Source organism: Pelobates fuscus, chromosome 13, assembly GCF_036172605.1.
Source record: "Pelobates fuscus isolate aPelFus1 chromosome 13, aPelFus1.pri, whole genome shotgun sequence".
Taxonomy (NCBI): Eukaryota; Metazoa; Chordata; class Amphibia; order Anura; family Pelobatidae; genus Pelobates; species Pelobates fuscus.
In genome coordinates, this window is record NC_086329.1 from 80,972,496 (window position 1) to 80,999,127 (window position 26,632).

The 26,632-nt window shown below is 43.5% G+C and overlaps 1 protein-coding gene across 1 annotated transcript in view; it reads right to left on the minus strand.

Annotated features, from left to right (window-relative positions):
* LOC134582630 (immunoglobulin superfamily member 11-like) overlaps window positions 1–26,632 on the minus strand; it is an 86,073-nt gene that overhangs the window by 15,447 nt on the left and 43,994 nt on the right. Inside the window, exon 3 of the mRNA XM_063439293.1 lies at window positions 3,490–3,650. Coding sequence (XP_063295363.1) covers window positions 3,490–3,650 — 161 coding nt within the window. The remainder of the gene's footprint in view (window positions 1–3,489; window positions 3,651–26,632) is intronic.

Genomic DNA, 26,632 nt, shown 5'->3' on the forward strand with positions numbered 1-26,632 from the left:
AATTAAGGGGGGAGTGAGGATTAATTAAGGGGGGTGTATTAATTAAGGGGGGTGTGGATTAATTAAGGGGGGTGTATTAATTAAGGGGGGAGTGAGGATTAATTAAGGGGGTGTATTAATTAAGGGGGAGTGAGGATTAATTATGGGGGGTGTATTAATTAAGGGGGTGAAGATTAATTAAGGGGGTGTTTTAAGGGTGGTGGATTAATTAAGGGGGTTGTATTAATTAAGGGGGGTTTGGATTAATTAAGGAGGGTGTATTAATTAAGGGGGGAGTGAGGATTAATTAAGGGGGTGTATTAATTAAGGGGTGTGTGGATTAATTAAGGGGGCTGTATTAATTAAGGGGGAGTGAGGATTAATTAAGGGGGGTGTATTTAAGGCAGTGAGGATTAATTAAGGGGGTGTTTTAAGGGGGTGTGGATTAATTAAGGGGGCTGTATTAATTAAGGGGGGAGTGAGGATTAATTAAGGGGGTGTATTAATTAAGGGGGGAGTGGATTAATTAGGGGGGTGTATTAATTAAGGGGGGTGTGAATTAATTAAGGGGGTGTATTAATTAAGGGGGGAGTGAGGATTAATTAAGGGGGTGGATTAATTAAGGGGCTGTATTAATTAAGGGGGAGTGAGGATTAATTAAGGGGGGTGTATTAATTAAGGCAGTGAGGATTAATTAAGGGGGTGTTTTAAGGGGGGTGTGGATTAATTAAGGGGGCTGTATTAATTAAGGGGGGAGTGAGGATTAATTAAGGGGGTGTATTAATTAAGGGGGGTGTGGATTAATTAAGGGGGGTGTATTAATTAAGGGGGGAGTGAGGATTAATTAAGGGGGTGTATTAATTAAGGGGGGTGTGGATTAATTAAGGGGGCTGTATTAATTAAGGGGGGTGTGGATTAATTAAAGGGGGTGTATTAATTAAGGGGCAGTGAGGATTTATTAAGGGGGGTGTATTAATTAAGGGGGGTGTATTAAGGGGTGTGTGGATTAATTAATGGGGGTGTATTAATTAAGGGGGTTGTGGATTAATTAATGGGGGTGTATTAATTAAGGGGGTTGTGGATTAATTAAGGGGGGTGTATTAATTAAGGGGGGTGTGGATTAATTAAAGGGGGCTGTGGATTAAAGAATTAAAGGGGGAGGTTTAAATAATGGGGGTGCAGGTTTTTTTTTATTAAGGGGGTTGCAGTATTCTATTTATTAAGGGAGGATGTGCACTGCAGATTTTTGTTTTTTTGTTAAGGGGGTGTGCAGGGTTTTTATAAGGGGGGTGTGCAGGTTTTTTGTTATTAAGAGGGGTTGTGCACGTTTTTGTTTTTTATTAAGGGGGTGTGCAGGGTTTTTTATTAAGGGGTGTGCAGGATTTTTATGTGTAGGGAGTGAATGAAATTTATGTGATCGGGGTGCAGGGTTTTTATGTGTAGGGAGTGTATGAAATTTATGTGATCGGGGTGCAGGGTTTTTATATGAAGGGCGAGACAAGGGGCTTTGTAGAAAGGAGCAGGGCAGTTCTCACCAGCCCCTTTCTACAAAAGCACTGGTCTTCCCCCTTCTACAAAACTGGCGCATTTTACAAATGCTACAAGCAGTTTACAAATTTGTGCAATAAATATTATTGAAAACATTGAAAAAAATGTGGGTGTTTTCTTACATTTTTATTATGGGGAGGGGGGGGGGGGTGCCACACTCAGGGTCCGCCCCGGGTGCCAAATGCTCTAGGTACGCCCCTGCTAACACTGACCCTTCAGCCTGCTTCCTTGAGCTTCTGGCAAAGATATCTCTAATGAGACAGAGAGGGGTATTTTTTATATACACCCCTATATACATAGGGAACACATGGGATGGGCGGCAGCATTGTAACCAGGCTGTGTGATACAAAGTAAATACAAATACAAAAAGAGAAGTCCTGCGCTCACTCCTATCACTACTGGGCCGGCAGCAATGACTACAATACACATCAGCCCCAATATATAGTAAAAACCAAAGAAAAGAAAAAGTTACCTGCGCTCTCTCCTTAATCCCTATGTATATTTAGACAAATGGAGGTCATTTAGTTGCTCCAATGGCCATTGGAGGGAATGCCCACCTCCAACGTCAAGGCAGACCCCCCTAAGCGGGTCCTTTTCTTTAGTTCAGTTTATGAGTTCAGTATTATTTAATGTAGAAAACTATACCCTTAAAAGGGTTGTGAGACCAGTCTGTTTGTCAACCACACGGCCAAGGGGTTTTAGCCTTCAGAAATAATACAGTAGAAAATGTGGTGTAATTAAAATGTCACTTTTAATTCATTCATATTAGAATTAAAAACCTATCAAAAACGAACACATTGTCTAAACAAAGGTACAAAAATCACCCGTGACCTTCCCACACACTAAAGGAGAAGCAAAAGGAAGAAGAAAAATAAATAGTAAAAGAGACTGTGAACCATTAGAGAAATGTATGTTTAACTTAGAACAGTATATAATTTGTATCAATAATGTATTGGTAAAAGGCATTGCAGTTTATACACTGTTCACCAGGGGGTCACTATCCCCCTAGTTAGTTGAAACCCATGAAGATCACTATTCAGAAAAAAGGTTATACAAACACATATACTGTTATATAGGGGTCACTGTTCAGGTGAGTTGAAACTGGGTAATCCCAGTAATGTTAAATCTACCCCACTAGGGGTCGCTATTCCCCCAAATATAAATAAATACTAATGATTCTTTTATATTTAGTACAATTATTGCAATAATATATATTTGAAATTAACTTAGAATGTCGTGGCAATATTGGTCCCCCCCCCCCCCCCCCCCCCAAAAAAAAAAAAAAAATCACCACCAGTCATATTTAATATACACCAAACAGCACAAAACTAGGTAAGTCCTACTTGTCTCTATGCATTTAAACGGCAAACAATTGTGATGCCCTCTAAATTCCTAGTCTAAGGTCTGGTTTGGATGTATATAGGTGGAAGACCAAACTAAATAGTCCAAGACAAAGCAGTAACCCACACTGGAACAAATCTATTAATTCAAATCCTAAGCAGAACAGGTGGCTAGGCTGTTCCCTAGAATGTTCTATTTTCAGCTGCTTTCTAGCTATGCCCTAATAATTTGCCAGCCAGTCACCGGTTCTGATAAATAAATCAAATAAATAAACGTCCTAATTCCAGTGTGAGTCTACTTGTGCAACTGGTGCGCGTTTCACCTGGTCAGTGATACCGGGATCATCAGGATCACATTTTTATTGCAGTATTATTTAATTGTTCAAGTCTTAAAACTGAATTGCAGGGTTGAATATAGAAAATGGGGCTGATCACAGGACCTGTTTTTTTGAGGGACTTTAGTCTGGAGGAACATTCCTTGAAAAACTATGACAGTTCGCAACTATGCTGTGCTTGTCATCAAAATCTCCACTATGGTTCCACACCATGAAGGAAAGATCCACTTAATAAGTTCAATGTGTGAGTCGTTCAGTGGAGTTATGTAAAAAAAACACAGTATTACCTGCAGTGGGTGTTGGGGTTCCACTAGTGGAGAGACTGTCCAGATAATGTTCAGACGGTTCAGTGCAGCAGTGGTACGGAACAAACAGGGTAGGAGAGCACTTCCTCCTCTAGTCACCTGCACACTTGGGGTATTCACTGTCACCTTTACAGCACAAATCCCTGGAAGAAACATGGAGTTTTTTAGAAAATACAAAAAGATAAGTCCTGCACTCACTCCCATCACTACTGGGCCCGCAGCAATGACTACAGTACACATCAGCCCCAATATATAGTAAAAAACAAAGAAAAGAAAAAGTTACCTGTGCTCTCTCCTTAATCCCTATGTATATTTAGACAAATGGAGGTCATTTAGTTGCTCCAATGGCCATTGGAGGGAATGCCCACCTGCCAACGTCAAGTCAAGGCAGACCCCCCTAAAGCGGGTCCTAAAATGACCCTAAAGCGGGTTCAACACTGACCCTTCAGCCTGCTTCCTTGAGCTTCTGGCAAAGATATCTCCAATGAGAGAGAGAGGGGTATTTTTTATATACACCCCTATATACTTATTAACCCTTAATAGGGAACACATGGGATAAGCGGCAGCATTTTAACAAGGCTGTGTGATACAAAGTAAACACAAATACAAAAAGATCAGTCCTGCGCTCACTCCCATCACTACTGGGCCGGCAGCAATGACTACAGTACACATCAGCCCCAATATATAGTAAAAACCAAAGAAAACGTTACCTGCACTCTCTTCTTAATCCCTATGTATAATTAGACAAATGGAGGTCATTTAGTTGCTCCAATGGCCATTGGAGGGAATGCCCGCCTGCCAACGTCAAAGCAGACCCCCCCTAAAGTGGGTCCTAAACTGACACTAAAGGGGGCTCAACACTGACCCTTCAGCCTGCTTCCTTGAAAATGATGGAGGCTCGCGAGAGCCCTTACCCTGAAATAAAAAACTCACAGAACAAGATGTTGCTATAACCACCAGCGTTAAAATGAATGAGTGAAATTAAATATCATTAACTTTTACAGAATTTTAAGGAACTGACTATGTAATTTAAGGTTTGAGAACAAAATAAATAATTGTAAGATTCTCTGTGTCTCCAATATTTATATCTTATTATATATCTTGTCTATTCTCTTGTCTAAAACCCCAACACTTAGAGATGTCCCGAACAGTTCGCTGGCGAACATGAAAAGTTAGCGAATGTGTTCGCCACGAACATGTGCAATGTGTCGGTCCGCCTCCTATTACGTCGTCATTGAGTAAACTTTGACCCGGTACCTCACAGTCAGCAGACACATTCCAGCCAATCAGCAGCAGACCCTCCCTCCCAGAATGTGTCAGCTGACTGTGAGGTACCGGTTGAAAGTTTACTCAATGATGACGTAATAGTGGGCGGACCGACACATCGCGCGTGTTCGTGGCAACCACGTTCGCAAACTTTTCATGTTCGCCGGCGTACGGTTCCTGGCGAACTGTTCGGGACATCTCTACCAACACTACATCTAATAAAATGTCAGATAATTTCAGTTGCATCTCAATTAAATATAGTGCAGGTTTTCTCACTAAAGCAGTGGTTTCCATCCCAGCCCTCAAGGCCAACTAACAGTCCTGAATATAGGCATTTAATGGCGAACACAAACACACAACAAAAATCGTTTTGGTGTTTCTTGCGAATACAACAGGAAACCAATACAGAAAATAAAGTGTGAATTGTTGTGCATTCAAGTATTGTTTTAAAGAATTGTTAAATGCTTTTCAAGAATTGTTTTCATTATAACCCATGTTTTCTTTTCCTGATAAAAACAGTGAGAGCATTAACTAATGGGTTGTTCCTCCCATTACCAAAGCTGCCATGGTTTGACCAAGAAAGCAATACGTATAAATACAAAACCTTGAAATCGATTTTGTCAACACAATTTATCATTGTGCCAATTTTAATTCATATACTCTTTTGATGTCTATATTTTTGTTTGCGTGTTTGTTTTTTTGGCTTGGTTTTAAGTTGTATGTGGTTATATTATATTAAATCTCATTTTCATTGGACACCAAGGCAGGTAGCTGTGAAATCACATACAATTTCTTACGGTGTCAGAGAACTGGTAATCTCTACATCCAGATTAACTGTTTATTTTTTTTACTTGTAGCCAAGTTTAGTGTGCTGGTGATTTAATATGAAAAGAAAAAATAACTACAAACACGATTAGTAGATGACGGATATTTCTACAAGAGATGGACACTCTACTTCCAGCAAAACCATAAACACTAACAACAGCACAGGCTGAGATCCACATAGCAAAAAGTGATTAAGTGTCTCTTTGGTCTCTTAAAATATAAGATATAGGATTCTGGATATGAGATGAGAAGTCTAACAGAATAAACTTGATAAAGACTGTGGTATCCAGCTTGCGCTGGATGCTTGACTTAGGAGAGACTTGAAGTAATCCTTGTGATAGAATAGTGAGAGCAGGAGTCAACACACAGGTAATAGGACAAATTAACTAGATTATTTATTTATAAAATATATTTTACCAGGACGGATACATTGAGATTTCTCTCGTTTTCAAGTATGTCCTGGGTCCAGAAAACATTGCATTGTTGCAGTTAGTGTACAATAAAACACAAAAACAATATTAATACACAATATATACAAAATTTAACATAGACCAGGTAGGAAATATGTAATCAACCATGACACGTGCATTCTGTTTTGAGGTATGTAGAGAGGGATCTCTTAAAGGACTTTAGGCTTGGGGAAGATTTGAAAGTGTGCGGGAGGTTGTCCTATAATTGTGGAGCTCTGTAGGAAAAGGATTATTGGGTTGATTTCTTTTTGTATTGAGGTAGACTTAATAAAGTGCTAGTACTGGATCAGAGGTTATAGGAGGTGAAAAACAGCTGGGGAGAGCATTCTGCTCAGGTAGGGTGAGAGCTTCCCACAAAAGCTCTTAAACACAAGGCTGGAAAGATGAAGGACTTAGGCAGGATTTGTTTCTGTACAGGGCACCTAGTTTTGGACAAAGTTTAGATGCACATTTTTCAATGTGGATCTTAGATAGAGAATTAAAGGATGGCCAGGGTTAATGTGAGGCCAAGCGCAACAAAAACTCACCTGCAAGTAGGTGAAGCAAAGTCATACAGGGCGAGGTCAAGGATGACAGATATAGTGTAATGAAAAGGTGAGAGGTCAGAGCAGTCAAAAACAGAGCTGGGTCAGAAACAAATACACACAACAGGATAATGTATGTTATCTTGCTCAGTACTAAGAATCCTGACAGGGCACAGGCTAGGGAGAACAGTGCATGTATTTAGAAAGACGAAAAAGGCTATTGGCCAGAGTCACTTCTGGGGTCCCCTGAGAATGACCTGAGCATCAGAAAAAGAGGATGCAGAGTGACAATATCCTGTGGCAAAATAGATGTTGGAATCACACATGGCCTGAACAGAGCACTTACTGACGTGTTATTATTATTATTGCCATTTATATAGCACCAACAGATTGCGTAGCGCTTCACAATATTATGAGAGGGGGATTTAACTATAAATAGGACAATTACAAAAATTTTTTTTACAGGAACGATAGGTTGGTGAGGACCCTGCTCAAACGAGCTTACATTCTATAGGAGGTAGGGTGTAAAACACGGTAGGACAGGAATTTGCATTCAAATAAGGCGGGCTGCCCTTTAGGAGAGAGAAAGAGACAGGTATGTGAGGTAGAGGTTAGTCTGGTAGGCCATAAGCTATCCAAAAGAGATGGGTTTTAAGGCACCTCTTAAAAGATGCAAGGCTAGGGGAGAGTCTGATGGCGGTAGGCAGACTATTCCATAGGAAAGGAGTCGCCCGCGAGAAGTCCTGCAGGCGTGAGTTGGCCGTACGGGTGCGGACAACGGACAGGAGGTAGTCACGGGCAGAGCGGAGAGACTGAAAAGGGACATACCTATGGATCTGTGAAGAGATATAAAGGGGGCTAGAGTTGTTCAGTGCTTTATAGGTGTGAGTTAGTACCTTGAATTGACTCCTATAGCATACAGGAAGCCAATGTAAGGCTTGACAGAGGGGTGAGGTGTGAGAGAACCGACTAGAGAGGAAAATCAGTCTGGCAGCAGTGTTCATTATGGACTGTAGCGGTGCAGGAAATTACCAGAGCATGGGCAAGCTCCTCGGTAGCATCTTGCGTAAGAAAGGGGCGGATGCGGGCTATGTTTTTTAGATGGAATCTACAGGATTTGGCAACATACTGGATGTGAGGCTCAAAGGTAAGGCCAGAATCAAGTATGATGCCAAGACAGCGTGCTTGCAAGGATGGACTGATGAGGGTACCACAAACTTGAAGGGAGAGCGAAAGAGGAGGATCAGTATTAGGAGGAGGAAAGACGAGGAGCTCAGTTTTAGAGAGATTAAGTTTCAGAAAGCGGGAGGACATCCTGTCGGAGATGGAAGAAAGGCAAGCAGTGACACATTGCAGGACGGCAGGGGAGAAGAGATATATCTGGTTGTCATCAGCGTACAGGTGGCAGTGGAATCCAAAAGAGGTAATAAGTTTGCCAAGAGAGGCAATATGAAGAGAAAATAGAAGGGGACCAAGTACAGAGCCTTGGGGGACTCCAACCGAGACAGGACGGGTGGAGAAGGGTGGAGAACGTATCATTAGAAAAGGAGACACTGAATGAGCATTGGGAAAGATAAGAGGAAAACCATGAGAGGACAGAGTCACAGAGACCGAGCGATTGAAGAGTTTGAAGAAGGAGAGCATGATCAACGGTGTCAAAGGCCACAGAGAGGTCAAGAAGAATTAGTATGGAGTAGTGGCCTTTAGATTTAGCTGCGATTAGGTCATTAGTAACTTTGATAAGCGCATTCTCAGTAGAGTGGAGAGGGCGGAAGCCAGATTGAAGAGGGTCAAGGAGAGAGTTGGAATTGAGGAAATGAGACACACGGGTAAAGACAAGTCTTTCCAGAAGCTTTGAGGAAAAAGGGAGCAGAGATATGGGACGATAGAGAGGGTGGATGGGTCGATGGATGTTTTTTTCAGGATAGGTACTACAGTGGCATGTTTAAGGTCAGCAGGAACAACGCCAGAAGAGAGAGAGCAGTTGAAGATGTGTTTTAAGGAAGGCATGAGACAAGTGGAGTGAGATCTAATAAGGTGAGATGGCACAGGATCGAGTGGGCAAGTGGTGGGGCAAGAGGAAAAGAGAAGAGCAGCCATCTCTTGGTCAGTAGCCGGGGAGAATGTCTGAAGGGTAGGGAAGGGATGATCTATGTGTGGCTGAGAAAGAGAACGGCAAGGAGGGGAGAATTATTTCCTTAGCTGTTCAATCTTGTCAGTAAAGTAACATGCAAAGCTATCGGCAGTAGTTTGGGGGGTGGCTACAGCAGGGCAAAGAAGAGAATTAAAGGTGTCAAAGAGATGCCTGGGATTGCAGGAGCATGAACTAATGAGAGAGGAAAAGTAGGACTGTTTGGCGAGGGCAAGGGCTGCGCTGTATGAACACAATATGTATCTATAATGGTGAAAGTGTGACTGGGTGCGAGACTTCCTCCAGGAGCATTCAGCACAATGGGAGCATCTTTGCAGGTAGCGTGTTGATTTAGTATAGCACGGTTGGGGGCGGGTTCTACTCGAGGTGCTTGTTTGGAGTGGTGCTGCAGTGTTCAAGGCAGAGGTGAGGGTAGTGTTATATGTGGAGATAGCCAGTGAAGGACAGGAGAGGGAAGGGATGGACAGTAGTCGTGAATCAATATCAGCTGACAGCTGCTGGAGATCAAGAGAATCAAGGTCCCTCCTGAGTTTAGGGGGGTTAGGCTGAGGTTGTTGGGTGAGGGGATACACGAGCGCAAACGATAAGAGGTGGTGGAGTGTTGCAGATATTAGATACTGTACATGCATAAGAGAATATTAGGTCATGGGTATTGCCAGCTACATGGGTGGGAGAATTAGCCCACTGTGATAGCCCAAGGGATAAAGTAATTGAAAGTAGTTTAGAGGCGGCACAAAAAGTGCAGATTTAAGTAGAAAGCGGCAGTTTTATAAATGAACCTTGTTACATCCCCTGGCGGTCAATCAGGCTTAGCTCAGTGGAGCTAAATTCAAGAGGCAGGCAATTGCCAAGAGGACCTACCTTGCATGACTACCCATTGAGCTGCATTGGGAAATATGTGATTGGACAGCAACATAAAGTCTGGGCGGGGTTAGATGAGAAGAGCTTGCAAATGGCTGCAGATAGGAGATCTGCAGCAATTGAAAGCTGTGTTTAGATATACCTCCAATAAAAAAAACATAATAAAATGCATATAAGTTTTTATTGGAATCATATCTACAATACATTTTTTATTATTATTATTTGGGTATATTGGTTGTCTGTTTAATGGGTGAATCCAATGTGGGGATGTAGTGCAGTCCCACACTACAACCCAACTAGTACAGGTGCTATTTGCATCCCTGGTCATTCAATGTACTCATTGCACATTGCTTGCTGTAGGATTTAATGTACTCATTGCTCACTGTAGCATTCAAAGTACTCATTGCTCGCTGTAGCATTCAATGTACTCATTGCTCATTGCTCGCTGTAGCATTCAATGTACTCATTGCTTGATGTAGCATTCAATGTACTCATTGCTTGATGTAGCATTCAATATACTCATTGCTTGATGTAGGATTCAATGTACTCATTGTTGGCTGTAGCATTCAATGTACTCATTGCTCACTGGAAATCACTAACCAATCACATCTTGTTTCTCATTTATGAAACCCCTTTCAATTAAGAATGTCAGGATTCCTATGCAGCACTCACTCACAAGGCACTGTTAGGTAGAAATAATTAGTCTTACAAAGAATACATCACTGCAAATAGGAGTTCCAGAACACTAGATATTTTTGACAATTAGCACAGCGGTTTTAAAGCAGTCAATACTATCTGAAAGTTGTATTAATTGCATTTATGGATTGAGTTGACATTAACATGGAATCCTTACTGTATGTGTGATAAGCCCTTGAGCCTCCAAAATCCATATATTATGTAACATAACCCTACATATGTGCAGTGTCCCATGTAAAAACCTAACTGAGCTTGTCCACAAAGGTCCATCTTGCTCAAAGTCATTTGAATACAGAAGATGAGTTTGTTTCAAGACAGTTGCTTATAGTTGGCCTGTATTTATGTGATCTACAAAGAATAATACATTGGGAAAAGGAAAATAACATTGTTCCACTTTAAAAATTAATTTGAGAATATCTACACCTGCCCCTCGAGGTTAGAAATTAGAAAGAAGTCCAAAGGCTTTTCTCCAATTTTAAATTGTATAGTATCTACCACAAGTGAGTTTTCAACCTTTTGAGCTGCTAACAGGGCTTAAAATGTTATAAGGCCATCTGTACTGGCTAGAATTACGGTTTTGTCATATTGTTTTTACTAGGTTGTAGACGTTGTTCTTTATGCTTTCAGAAACTGAAGAAGGCAACCCCTAACTGATGCCTGCATGAATATTTGGAATTATTTACTTTCATGACATGTCCTTATTGACTGTCAACATCCATTTTCAGCTTCCTTGACATTTTTTCTTCTTCAAATTGGTATATCAGGAGCATCTGGCCCTGATATTTGTGATTTGGATAAACTATTTGGCTATATGTTGAGAGTCTGCTCTTACTGTGATGTTTGTGGATTGTTGACTTGCTATATTTGTATAGTAGGTTATGTATTTCATTCTACTGAGGAAAACTGTTCAAACATAATCCTGACACTTTTCTGTAATCAGTAGAATGCTGAGCCTTAAATAAACAATCTAACAGCCAACATCACTACAGCTTAATGTAGTAGTATTGACACCAAGATAATATTTTTGTACTATGACAAATGTAAGCATTGCCATTTATGAGAAGCAACAATGTTTACATTTGTCAGTCAGTATGTCTCTAGTATCTGTCAAAAACACTTCCAATGCCACAAACACACAGTAAGGCCTTCAATGCTTTTCTTTCTTTCTTTTTTTCTTTTTTTATTCTTTATTTTTGTTGTGCCTAAAATTACATACAGGCTTTTATGGCCTCAACAGCGGTAACAAGCATTACAACTGCATACTTTGTCATGGCATTTGAGTCAACTGCACATTTTATTTTTCAAAATAAACAAGATTAAATTAAAAACAAGATAATGTGAAAATAGCTCTATGAAGAGATCAATTATACTGCAGAATATGCTTGACAAAAAAGCAGAATTACGTTTGGTTATCTAAATCTGCAGTGATAGCAGAGCTAAGAATAATATTAGGATAATATCAATAGATTCAGTTTGCACGTTTGCCACCCTATCGCTCTAGACTCAGGTGGGAGACATCTATATTGAATAAGAGCTTATAAAGTAGCGATTGCACCTAGTGTATGCTAAATTGATTAATAGAAATGAAACTTTTGTAAATGAAAGACAACAGGAGATTAGTAAAAGGGCATGTTAAACTAACATTCATCCACCCTAGATATAACACATAGTATATGGCTTGATTTGGTTTTCAGCCTATCCCCATGATGGGGAATTTACTGTCCCACAGAGCATGGATTTGCACACACAGAGCCTGAGGTGTCAGCAGCTGATCTGGCATGTGTCGGTGCATTCCGCCCTTTTCCTCAGCTCTCCTCTTGTCGCTTGTGTGTTCACAGGAGCTGTATGGCTGTGTAGCTCCACTGCTTGTCTGCGTGTTGCCTGTCGGTGCACAGCTTGTTTTTTTTGCGGCACGTGGACATGGCCTGCGCCATCTCAGGCGTAGCGGGCCTCTGGCAAGAGCTGCTGGGCTGCTTGGTGTGTGACAGGCTGGTTCGTGTGGGTGTCATCACAGTCTCCGGTATTGACTGCTTGGCCCTTAGCTTCTTCCAAAACGCATCGAAGAGGGCATCCAGGCGCTGGAGAGTAGTGGTCATCACTCCTCCTTGGGTGAGGGTATCCACAGCGTCCACCATCTTAGGAGTAGCTTTGACAGTAATGTCTGCTTCTGAGTTACTGCCGTGGCTCCGCGGTGGGTCATGAGAGCCTTTTGGGTGGGGACCGGGATCACTCCCACTGGTCCAAAGGGGAGGTGCAGCAGAGCATCAGTAACACGCTTGGGGCTCTGCTTGCGCCTGTCCTGGAGACCGGCTGCCTCTCCCCTCCAAAGCACCTGCTAGGTCTCGTTGTACTTTGGCGACTAGATTGCTTGAGAGGATTGCAGGGCATGTTCCCCGATCTCTCTGTCATGTCGTAAGACTAAGAGTAAGTAGCGAGCTTAGAAATAGTTGCTGAATTAGCTCAGAAATTCAATTTGTGCAGTATGGCTCAGGAAGCTCCCCAGAAACACATCTAGTCACCATCATGGTCTGGCCCCCCCAATGCTTTTCTGTGCATTACAGAAGAAAGCAGAATGTGCCCACGACAAGACCGGGGCACCGCTGGTTGAGAGGTGTTTTTTACTTTATTTTGACTTGCAGACCCAATAATCTATAAGGCACCAGGATTAATTTGTATTTATAACATTAGTGTGTTCTTTTGACATGGGGAATACATAACCATTTAATTCAGTTATGCACAAATATATATGATAATCACTATATTATGCTTTTTATTAGAAATAGTTATGTCATACATCTCCCAGAGCAGTGTCTTACCTGCCATGTAAATTACGCTCCAAGATAACTCTGCAAGCCCATTATTTCAGTGAGCAAGCCTGATCGTCTGCAAAGCCTGATTCCCCAACTTTGCAAGCCCATTACTTCAGTGAGGAAGCCTGATCGTCTGCAAAGGTAGCCTTCTGGAAGACCATACTACTACTCTATCCTGCACACCATTTATTTTTACCTTACATTTATTTTATTTTTATTTTATATTTAATATATCCTGTGTACATTGTATATTTTCTTGTATTTATATCTTGTCTGTTATGCTAAAGTGTAGTTTTGCTTGCCCTGTATGTAATTGTTTTATTCACCTATATGCATTCCTCTATTTCCCCTCTGATTTGTGACTGACCTCTGATCCCTCCCTTCTCTTATTGATATGTTTGTTTTTATTTGAATATCCATCTCTTCATCTCTGTACCTAGATACATATCCCCCTCCCTTACCTTTATTGCAAGCTCTCTGACCCTCACATCTCTTTATTCAATAGCCTGATTCCCCAATTTTGCAAACCCATTACTTCAGTGAGCAAGCCTGATGCCCACCCCATGCTCATTATTACATTTATAGATTGTCTGTCACACCCACATTTTAGTTAGGTTAAAAAAAACAAAACAAAAAAACCTGCCTCTTATTAGTACACTCTTGCACTTTCTTAACCCATATAACATAATATGTTTCCTTCCTTCACCTGCTCTTGATATTCCAATTATTTCCTCAGTCTCCCTCAGTATAAAAATCCCTCCTTACACCCACTTTACTCACCCCCCATCCACATTTACATATGCCCCTCTCTGCTACACTCCCCCCTTCTCTCATCTCATGCCTTAAACTCAATTTTCTACTCTTTCACTCCGACCCACAATCAATCTCATCCTAGACCCCATGCATACAAAACCCATTCACACCTCCTGTCACTTTCTCTCCTCCTACTTCTAGCAGCAGGGCCCTTCACCTTCTCTACACACACTAAGACAACCAGAAACCCCACAAACCTCATCACAATACCCTGCCCTTTACCCTCACTTACCAAAATTCATTGTGCAATCTGGAATGCCCGCTCCATCTGCAGTAATTTAAAATCAACAACCATACACGACTTTTTCATCTCAAACTCACTCACACTGCTTGCACTAACAGAGACCTGGCTGCAGGGCCGGCCTTAGGCCTTTGGGCGCCCTGTGCGAGAAATCTTCACAGTGCCCCCCCTTCCCGTCCCCCCCGACCTCCCTCCCGCACTCCTTCCCCCCTCCCCCACTCCTCCCTCCCTCCTTCCCCCTTCCCACACACACAAACACACGCAGGCAGTCACACCCAGACAGCCAAAAAAAACATAGAATGTGACGGCAGATAAGAACCATTCGGCCCATCTAGTCTGCCCAGTCAGTCACACATAGGCAGTCACACACACACAAACACAGGCAGACAGCCACACACACACACACACACAGGCAGACAGTCACACACACAGCTACACACACACAGGCAGACAGTCACACACACACACACACACAGGCAGACAGCCACACACACACACACAGGCAGACAGCCACACACAGTCACACACAGAGGCAGACAGTCACACGCACAGTCACACACACACAGGCAGACAGTCACACACACACAGTCACACACACAGGCAGACAGTCACACACACACACACACAGTCACACAGTCACACACACAGACACACAGGCAGACAGCCAAACACACAGACACACAAACACACAAGCAGACAATTACATAGTTACCTCTGTTCCTTGTGGAGGCAGACAGGCAGTGCAGCTCCTGGATTCTGGTTGTTGGGGGAAGCAGGGACTCCTTCCTGCTTCCCCTGGACTCCTTCCTGCTTCCCCTGCAGCAGTTAGACGGCATTTTAGCTCCACCCCCGGCACACGCTAAGCCCCGCCCCCGCCACACGCTAAGCCCCGCCCCCACCGCAAATTATTTTATTTATTCTATTTTTTTTATCCCGGCCATGTGTGAGTTGTGCGGCCGCAGGGCGCCCCCTGCTCTATGGCGCCCTGTGCGGCCGCACAGCTCGCACACCCCTAAGGCCGGCCCTGCCTGGCTGTCCCACTCTGATAGCGCTACTCCTGCCTCTTTATATTTTGGTGGGCTACAATTCTCTCAAACTCCCAGACCCAACTGTAAAGGAGGCGGCGTAGGCATCCTTCTCTCCCCTCAATGTACCTTTCAACCAATCATAACTCCCCCTGCCTTATCCTTTTCTTCTTTTGAAGTTCACACTGTCCGCCTATTTAAACCCACTCCTTTAAGAATTGCTATCATCTACCGCCCCCGCGGTTATCCTAGACTATTCATTGAGCACTTTTCTTCCTGGCTTCCCCACTTCCTCTCATCTAGCACTCCTTCCCTTATACTTGGGGATTTCAATATCCCAATCAACAACCTCAATTGCACTGATGCCTCTCGTCTGCTCTCTGTAACCTCCTCCTTTGGCCTTACGCAATGGTCCAATTTAGCAACCCATACAGCGGGAAACACTCTTGATCTTGCCTTTACCAACCTCTGTACTGCCTCTAATCTCTCCAATATTCTTTTTACTCTATCTGACCACCAGCTGCTGACTTTTGACATTGGCATACCTAAGACCCAATTGACACCACCGTCTGAACGTCACTCTCACAGAAACCTCCAATGTCTTGACCTAGAGCATTTATCCACTAATCTCCAAACTCTCCTTTTACCTATCTCAAACCTCACCTGTCCTAGTTCTGCAACCTCCTTCTACAATTTCACCCTCTCCTCTCAACTAGACATCATGACACCTTGTACATTTAAACGCTGCAGTCACCCCCAACAACAACCCTGGCACACCAAGCTCACTCGATACCTCCAAAAATGCTCCAGAACTGCTGAACGCTGTTGGAGAAAGTCTCACTGTGCATCTGACTTTCTCCACTATAAATTTATGCTGAGCTCATACAGCTTGCCTCTTTCCCCCGCAAAAGTTAATTACTTCAATACCCTCATAACCACACTCTCCCGCGAATCCAAACGACTATTTCACACATTTAACTCTGTTCTTCGCCCTGCTGTTCCTCCTCCACCTACTAACTTGACCGCCTCAGACTTTGCAACTCACTTCACTGACAAAATTCTCTACAGAGAAGAGATCTCTCATCTTTCTTCTTCCCCTTACAATACTTCCCCTAACTTCACTCCCTCTGCTGTTCTATGTTCATTCGCACCCGCTACATTGGAAGAGGTTTCTGCTCTGCTCCAGTCCTCCCACCCCACCACCTGCTCCCTAGATCCAATTCCCTCACATCTCATCCGTACTCTGTCTTCTTCTCTTTCTCCAACTCTCACTAAAATTCTCAATCTCTCTCTCCTCTGGTATATTTCCATCGCCCTTCAAACATGCAACTGTAACCCCAATTCTAAAGAAGCCCAATCTTCACCCTAACTCCCCATCCAACTATCGTCCTATCTCGCTATGGCCTTTTGCATCCAAGATCCTTGAAAGAATTGTGTATGCGAGATTGACAGACTTCCTAGAGTCCAACTCTCTGCTGGACCCGCTTCAGTCTGGTTTCCGCGCTCAGCGCTCAGTGGAAACGGCACTGACCAAAGTATCCAATGATCTACTCGCTGCAAAATCTCGTGGTCACTACTCTATCCTAATTCTCCTTGACCTGTCTGCGGCTTTTGACACTGTTGATCATCAACAGCTTTTTCTCATCCTCCGCAATATCGGTCTACAAGATATTGCTCTCTCCTGGTGCTCCTCCTACCTCTCCCAGCGCTCTTTCAGTGTTTCTTTCTCTGGCTCTGCTTCTTCTCCCCAACTCCTCACTGTTGGTGTCCCCCAAGGCTGTCCTTGGTCCCCTACTGTTCTCCATCTATACTGCCTCCCTTGGTAAACTCATTAGCTCCTTTGGCTTCCAATATCATTTCTATGCAGATGACACGCAAATCTACCTGTCCTCTCCTGATCTCTCCCCGTCCCTCTTGACTAGTGTCTCTGACTGCCTCTCTGCTATTTCTAACTGGATGGCTGCCCACTTCCTTAAACTAAACTTGACCAAAACTGAAATTCTGGTCTTCCTCCCTCAAGTATTGTTACTCCTGTGTCTGTCTCCCTCCCTCCCTCCCTCCTGTGTCTGTCAGCTCCACCACGCAGGCTCATTGCCTAGGTGTTCTCTTTGACTCGAACCTCTCCTTCAAGCCTCATGTTCAGTCTATCGCCAAATCCTCTAATTTCCATCTCAAAAACATTGCGCGCATCTGCCTCTACTTAACGCCAGATGCGACTAAGGTGTTGGTCCATTCCACTGTCCTTTCTCGCCTTGACTACTGTAATCCGCTTCTCATTGGTCTTACGTGCTCCCAACTTGCGCCGTTATAGTCCATTAATGAATGCGGCAGCGAGGCTCATCTTCCTGTCCGCCCGCACCTCCCATGCCTCATCCTTCTGTCAGTCCCTACATTGGCTTCCTATAAAATATAGAGCTCGATTTAAAATTCTGGTTCTTGCTTTCAAATCGCTACATAATGCTGCTCCCACCTATCTATCCTCTCTTACACACAAGTATGTCCCGTCTAGGCCCTTACGATCTGCTGAAGACTTACGTCTATCTTCTGTCCGTACTCCCACCTCTGATGCTCGCCTTCAAGATTTCTCGAGGGCTTCCCTCCTCCGTTAGATGCTCACCGAGTCTCCACTTGTTTAAAAAATCGTTAAAAACCCACTTCTTCATAAAAGCGTATTAATTAAACTGTTAATAGCTCCTGACTGATTCCTCTTCTGCAACTGTCACTAGTCTAATACTATCCTTACCTTTTTGTGTCATTTTTCCCTACTCCCTCTAGCATGAAAGCTCATTGAGCAGGGCCCTCAACCCCTCTGTTCCTGTGTGTCCAACTTGTCTGGTTACAACTACATGTCTGTTCGTCCACCCATTGTAAAGCACTGCGGAATTTGATGGCGCTATTTAAATAACATAATAATAATAATAATAACAAAATAGTATCTTTTTAAATCTTTGGGAAGATTCACACTAATAAAGGAAATGATTCATGCCCACAAATGATTGTTAACGTTTTACATTGCACTGTTAGCAGTTATGGTACAGTTAAAATAGCACATGAGCAAATTGTTTCTTTAAAGGTACGTGGTCATTGTCCAGTTTATAGCTCAGACTCAGTGAACTGAACATTATTAAAAGCACTGTAAAATGCGATATCTTAGCGATGTGCAGGGAACTGGGCGAAAATGGGTCTTGGGAGAGACTCCAATTAGTGAAGGGTAAAGGACTGACAATTATGTGAACGGCACATCTGACAATTTCCCAGGGAACACAATAGATGTGAACAGTAGAACAAGGACAGATCCTTGAACACGTAAATTGTTCTATTATCAAACTGCAGTACAGATGCAGCATGCTCTTATATATACTAAATAAATCATATTTGTTGATCCTTACTTTGAGTAACTTTTATGCAATTATTTTTGCAGTAAACTAAAAAATTAATTTTAAAAGTATGGGCCCAAAATAGCCTGCTGTAGTGGTTATGGTACCCGGAGTCCCCTGTCTTTTTCCCAACTGTTGTCGATTGGCTTAACACTAACCGGTCATCTGGCTATGGCTGAAGTGGAAACTCCCATTACAGTTAAGCAATAACAATTTGTCCCCGCTTGAGCATCATTCATTGATTGAGAGTACTTGAGAAAGCCAGGTAAATGTCAGTCCATTCAAAACTGGGGCAGCAGGGCACACACTGCACTCATACACACACGCTGCACTCATACACACACGCTGCACTCATACACACACGCTATACTCATACACACACGCTACACTCATACACACGCTGCACTCATACACACACACTGCACTCATACACACACACTGCACTCATACACACACGCTGCACTCATACACACCCACTGCATTCATACACACACTGTATTCATACACACACTGCATTCATACACACACTGCATTCATACACACACACTGCATTCATACACACACTGCATTCATACACACACACTGCATTCATACCCACACACTGCATTCATTATATACACACACTGTAAATAAATATTCAATTAATATAAATTTTTTAGGATCTAATTTTATTTAGAAATTTACCAGTAGCTACTGCATTTCCCACCCTAGTCTTATACTCAAGTCAATACGTTTTCCCAGTTTTTTGGGGGTAAAATTAAGGGCCTCGGCTTATATTCGGGTCGTCTTATACTCGAGTATATGCGGTATGTATTATGTGTGTGCTGTCATGGGAGGTCATGTTATTGGGCCTGGACCCATTTTGCCTGCTCACCCACGTTCTGTTTGTGAGACATAAATGTTGGGTGGCATAGCATGTGCACTATATGCCGATATCATAGCTATGCATTATGTGCAAGTCCACTACATACAGACATTATAGCTATATAAAATGTGAGTGCACTATTCACAGATAGCATGGCAGAAACCCTCCATATGATTAATGATCTTCTCATCCCAAACATGCACACATTAACCCAACTCTATATTCTTTTACATAGGTCCCTTGCCATTGGTACAGAAAGTGCAGGTGCCGGTCTGAATAGTCTGTGCAGGTATAGAATGGAGGGGCATTTGCATAAGGTTCAACAGGAGTTTAACAGGATTAGGGGTGTTTACGCTCCCCACTTCCCATTTTTAATGTCACAAGCTATAGATATTCAGGAGATTATACATAAAGAGTAAGTTTAGGTCGAGATTCTAAAAATTGAGTAGTCACAATGTAAACCAATGGAGTATTCCTCCTGATTGTTTTACTTTTAGAACTTTGCTCCAGAATTACTCTTTATACATAATCTATTGTGTCTCTCACTCCCTACCAGTCCCCAGTCCCTGTTACCTGTAAGATACCACTGAAGTAGCCATAAGTGCGGAAAGCATAGGAGTCTACAGCATCCATTGATCAAGACATGAAGGGGACTCAATGTGCCCAGCCAACTCCAGCTCTGTGATCCCCATGCCTGTCCTCTATTCATGCTTGGTTCTTCAACTGATGACTTCACTATAATATCTCAATCTATATGTGACAGTTCAATCTGTTTCTCCTCCCCTATTTCCATTCATTCTCTGTGTCTCTTTTTTTCTTTACTGCAGGATCACCCAGACCCCCCTTCTAGTCATTAGCTGAATTTGTTTCGCTCCATTTCCTTTGATAATTCTCTCTGGTTGCTGTTGTTCCCTCCTTGGTGTCTGCCCCCTCTTTGGCAGGAATAATGAAAGCATGCTGGGCTGTCTCTAATGGGGCTGGAATGTGACATAAATGATCACCTAGTGCATCAGATTCTAAATGATATTTTTACCCTTTTCTCATCCATTTTATAGTTAATTTTTACCAATTGCAATCAGGTGCAGAAAATAGAGCATCACTTATGGCTCATTGTGTGTCCATCATTAGACTTTCAATAATTTGATAAGTGCATTTGATTGTGATTTGAAAATATTTGAGAACAGGTATCTCAAACTCTGCTCCCCACCCACCCACCCACCCAAATGCTAACAGACTACAACGTAAATGCAGTAGACAGCCAATGAATCAATGGAGTTGTCATTCAGCATAGTTGGGTGGCGATAACAGAGTTTGAGATGTCTGTTTTAGAAAGAATATTGTTTATCATTAAAACCCATAACCCTCTGTTCATTGCTTCCAATGATGACTAAGAAAACTTGATATAGTTCAGTATGCCAGAAAGCAGTCTGATCTAGAAAGGACAAACACCCCTTGTCAGTTTGACAGTTTTTGTCATAATGGCTAGCTATATGACAGCTCTAACATTCAGAGAAAGTTGTATGTTGCTTGACCTCCACGGGATTGCTGGCCGCTAAAAAAGTCTTTATTACCGAACATATGCTTCTATTTATCCTCTAGTGGATAGCTACAGAAAAGTGCACATAGAAAAATGAGATGGCTACTGTATAGGTTCCTGTTATATTGGAGAGCTCATGCACCAATTTCAGAGACCTAGTCAGTTCACATTGGCACCATGCTGGCCTGCTTCCCGACATCCTTTCATGTCCACAGTGTAGAGAAAGATGCAGAAGATTTACATCCCACACAAGAAAATGAAGAGACAATCAATTAGCAGAAACAAAAAACAGGTTCCAGTCCGTATGGTGACTCTTGAGTACTAGAACAGGTGGAGGAACGTGGGATAACATCTGATCTAACAAATACCTGCCAAGCCGAATAACATTTTCTACAAATATTTATTGCAAGAAAGCCAAACTCGTCTTTGGCTCTCATCCAAAAATACTGTAAATAACTCCTCATCCATGATAGCTCTAACAAAATAAAACCTATTCTCACCTAGTAAAACCATTTACCATTAATCATTTTTTGTTTAAATTTTTAATTGAGGAAGAGTCAGCATAGATTTAATACCATTATATGTATCAAGTGAGATATGTTCTCTAACCAACTGCTAATATCTTATTCTGTACACAGTCTCATACTCCAGCTTACAATGTCACGTATTTGATTAGGTGTCATCAGATCATAATATTCACTCTCTTCACTCACAATCTTATTAATGGTGACTGGTAAGCATGGATCAATCAAAACCCTGAAACACTTCTTGATACTGTACTTGACAATAGAAATGGCACTGATTACCCTGGTCATTTTTACTGCTGGTACACTGTTGTAGTGATTCGGTAATTTCCAGAGAATCAGTTTTTTCACAGTTCTTCAGGATAATGTCTTGTATGTTGAATACATACTTTGTCACTCATAACAACTAATAATACATGTGGCATCACTTAAGCTTAGTTGATGCCGATGTAACATGACTTGAAAAAGATAACATGTGGCTTGGACAGTAAATAGAATGGTAGAATCAACATAATGGGGTTTAATTATGTTACCTGGTACCTGATGGGAAACGTTCTTAGTGTTCCGTACACAAGAAGTTACACCCATTGAACTTCTGTATATAATATTTGCTATATGTTAAATTCATGTGAGGCCTGTCAAGATTCCTCAACAATCTGTCTGTTCGTCCGTCCGTCCATCCGTCCATCCATCCCATAAACAGAACCTTTACAAAATATCTCAACAAGACAATAAACTAAACTGTCAATATATGGGCTATATTTAATTAAAAAAAAAAGATTTTAGTGAATTAAAATACAAAATTTAGGCTACCGCCTAACAGAAATGGAGAATTTTGCCTGCAAGACAGGGCTTTGAACATATTAGCTGATATCCTTAAATTAGTATAGCTATCTCTTTCTGAGATTTAGATTAGTGACGGGGGTATTTATTTATGTGCCCTTGCAAGTAGATATGGCTCACATGGTTTAGGTAGAGATTTACCTTATTGCCTTTGATGCTGTGGACAACTTTTTGGTGTCATTTATATCCAGCATTTATTAGAGATAACTCTTACCTGTAACAGTGTCTATATATCTATCACCACATATATTACTCTCTCTACCTTCTATTATACTTCTGATAATATTCTAGACATCTACCTCTCATTTGCTTCTTCCTCACCATTGCCACTTTTAGACCTATACTCAATAAAAGTTACGTTTTATATGTACATAGTTGCAAACCCCACTTCCTTATGCATTGTATTACACACTTCATTATCACTTTTTTCCTTAACTCCATTTTTTAAGTGTTACGCCCTTCTAGGAGTGTGCCCCTAGTAATTAGCTCACATCGATCTGATTCACAATTATAGCACTGGATTTGATCACAATAGTAGCCAAATAAAGAGGTACTTACCATTTGAAGGCAATGTGAACATCCAGTTGAGTTAGAGTAGATGGTAACTAATAAAGCTTTCCAAACTGATACATACAAAGAAAGATGGTGTAACGGATCACCTGGCACCCCGACTGGGTACCTCCATTGATGGATGCTCCTAGCGCTTCCTGAGGGCTCCAGCGCTCCGCCAGACACCACAACCACCGTAGACCCCAAGAACCGCTGCAGCTTGGTTGGGGTCTCGCCGTCTCCTACCCACCCTGGACCTACGACAAGGCTTCAGGTTCCAGTGGGTGAACTTCTCATCCAAGAGAGTGAAGCAGGAACAAGCTCTTAAAAGAGCTTAGTAGTGATTATCCAAGGGAGTATGCAGAGCAAAGCAATCCCTTGTAGTGACATAGCAATTCCCCCAATAAGACACAGGACTCTAGGTTAAGGGTGAAGAACTCTGGTTTAATGACACACACTCTGCTTTTATGCAATTCTCCCATGCAAGGGAGATACCCACAGACAATTATACATTAGCCAATCACACAATGGTTACATCTCACACATCTCCTCCCCTTAGCCTGAGAGGTAACCCAATTATCTGTACAGTTTAAAACATACTTTTTACCCAACTTTCATAACTCTAAAACTATACATTCAATCATCATATCCAAAATTCAACCAATTCCATCCAGGGTTAGCTGGAAGTCCTTTATGACCGACCGCAAGCACATTTTCCTGCCCAAAACAGTTCCATAGATTTGGGCTGTGCGGTTGGTCAATTTCACACTGAAAAAATTACTATGTCCCATTCGAACGTGCGTTTGAATCTTCGAACGGGACTTAGTCTCTGTGGCTGAAAACTCGGTGCAGTAGAAGGTAAGGGTGTTCGTTGAAACGTGTAGCCGATTTCAGTTGCATAGATTTGGCTACACATACCGCTGACCTGGTTTGAATGAACAAAGATGGCCGCCGCCACGTGTTCGGTATTCGAATGGCGGCCACTTCGACGACTTTGGCACTTCGACCAGGGGTCAAGTTCTGGGGAATAAAGTGTGGGAATTCACTCGAGTTCCACCCCCACCCCACCACCAAAAAAAAACGAAACTTGTATGCATATATAAACACGTACACACACACTCAGGTGCATACATACACTTACAGACTCACACGTACATTTACAAACACACAAAGACACACTCAAACACAGACACACACACACACACAAAGACACACTCAAACACAGACACACACACACACACACAAAGACACACACAGACACACACACACAAATTCACAGATATACACACATACTCTCACAGACACACATACACACACACACTCCCAGACACACAAATACACATATATACACTCACAGACGCACACACTCACTCCCAGACACACACTCACAGACATACACACACACACACACTCACACACACACACATACACTCCCAGACACAGACACACACACACACACACACTCACTCCCAGACACATACACACACACATACATACATACACTCACAGACACACACACTCCCAGAAACCTACACATACCAACACACATATACAGTCCCAGACACACTCACTCACACATATACACAAAAATTATTTGTATATTTTTTTTAAAATTAAAAATGTCCACCCAGCCTCCCTACCTGGAGAGCTGGCGTGGACCTGTCCCTGGGGTCCAGTGGGGTTTCAGTGCAGCCGGCTCTTGTCTCGCTGTCAGACGCGGCGAGGGAGCTGTGTTCTCTCTGCTCCCTCTCGCCGCGTGGGCTGTCTGCTGATCCCGGGAGCCGGAAATGACATCATATTCCGCATCAGCAAACGGTGCGGCGAGAGGGAGCAGAGAGAACACAGCTCCCTCGCCGCGTCTGACAGACAGACAAGAGCCGGCCGGGGGGTCCATCAGGTGGCCATTAGGCCACCTCTTGGGCCCCGATGACAGGGGGAACACAGGGGCATTTGGGGCGGCATGGACCCCAGGACCACAAACAGGAACGGCGTTCCTGCTCTAAAAAAAGTGCAGTAACGCCGTTCCCACGCGTTCCTGTAGGACTCGAGCCCTGACTTCGACTGCATCCGAAGTGCCAGTTTTAATAGTACAAATCCTTTTCTCTGAGAGTTAAAGGGCCAGGAACAGCAATATAAAAATCCATTATGCACAGATCTGTTCCTAGAAGGGCAATACATCCCAGGGTCATAGTCGCAGGGCAGGAGACTGTAAAAAACAGTGGCGAGGTTACTTTCGCCACATATCTCCCCTTTGGGGGGTAGACTAACCAGGTACCAGACCTTCTGTCGGTCAGTGCCTGAGTTCGTCTGACAATGCACCCACAACAGCAAAGTGCAAGAGCAGCCCACTCACAACAAACAGTCACTGCACCTGGGTATTTCACTGGGGTGATAGGGCAACACGCTGCGGGGACTTGAGGTGCAGAGGCCAGCGGCGCTTTGCCCTGATGAAGCGCTTCTGCTGGGGTGAGGGGAGTGCAGGCCAGTCCTGTAACAAGGGGGTTGGTAGGGCAGAGGCCAGCGGTGCTCTGCCCTGATGCCAGCTCTTCCGCTGGTATAGCCTGCAGGACATCAGGCTCTGGACAAGGGACAAAGGGAGGGGCAGAGGCCAACTGCACTCTGCCCAGCTGCCAGCTCTTCTGCTGTGGTGCTTGGGACATAGTCCGGCTCAGTAGCCAGGGGAACATGGGTGTCAGTGGGGGTTAACATCTCCTCTGTTAACCCTGGGGCCAAGTTAGGAGTTAGCTGGGGAGGGGAAATCGTACTTACCCCCTCCTCCTGGTGTCCCTGTGAGGGTAGTTGGGGATCTGGATAGGCTGTCCAGCATCCCTGTAGGTCAGGCACAGAGACCACGGTCCCATCTGTGCTGTCTGGGAGATTGGTGTCTCCCCTTGGTAGGGTGAGCTGCCGCTGGGAAGAGAGGGCACTGTACTCCTCTCCCTGAAACACAGGCTGCCGCTGGAGAGGGAGACCAACTGTCTCCACTCCCGTAACATTGTCCTGCTGCTGAGGGGGAAGGATGACATCTTTGGCTCCCTGGAACTCACACTGCCGCTGGGGAGGAAGGACGACACCTTCGGCTCCCTGGAACTCACACTGCCGCTGGGGAGGAAGGACGACACCTTCGGCTCCCTGGGACTCACTCTGCCGCTGGGGAGGAAGGACGACACCTTCGGCTCCCTGGGACTCACTCTGCCGCTGGAGAGGAAGGACGACACCTTTGCTCCCTGTAACTCACACTGCCGCTGGGGAGAAAGGACGATACCTTTGGCTCCCTGTAACTGGCACAGCCACTGGGAAGGAAGGGCGGCACCTTCGGCTCCCTGGAACTCACTCTGGGGTTGGGGATCTCGGCCGACTGCCCAGCATACCTGTAGGGCCGTTAGAGAGACTTCGGTCCCATCTCTACCAGCTGGCTGGGGTTCATCCCAGTAAACCTCTACGATATCCTTCCAGCTGAAGGGCTCTAGACCTGGTTCTGCTACCCAGTTCTCTAGCTCTGCTTGCAGGGTAGACTGGGGCGGAATGGCGCAGTGCAGGCGTTGCTAGGCCTGCTCCAGTTCCCACTCCATGGTTGCCAGGTGCATCATGTCTGGTTTCACAACGCAGTCGAGAGGCCAATCGTGCATGCCCATCCTGTAGTCAAGGATGTCCCAAAATCGAAAATCCTCCGTGCTGCCAGAATCAGGCTCCTCCTCCATGGCATCCAGTAGTAGACCAGGACCATCGTATTCGTCCCCCTCAGGC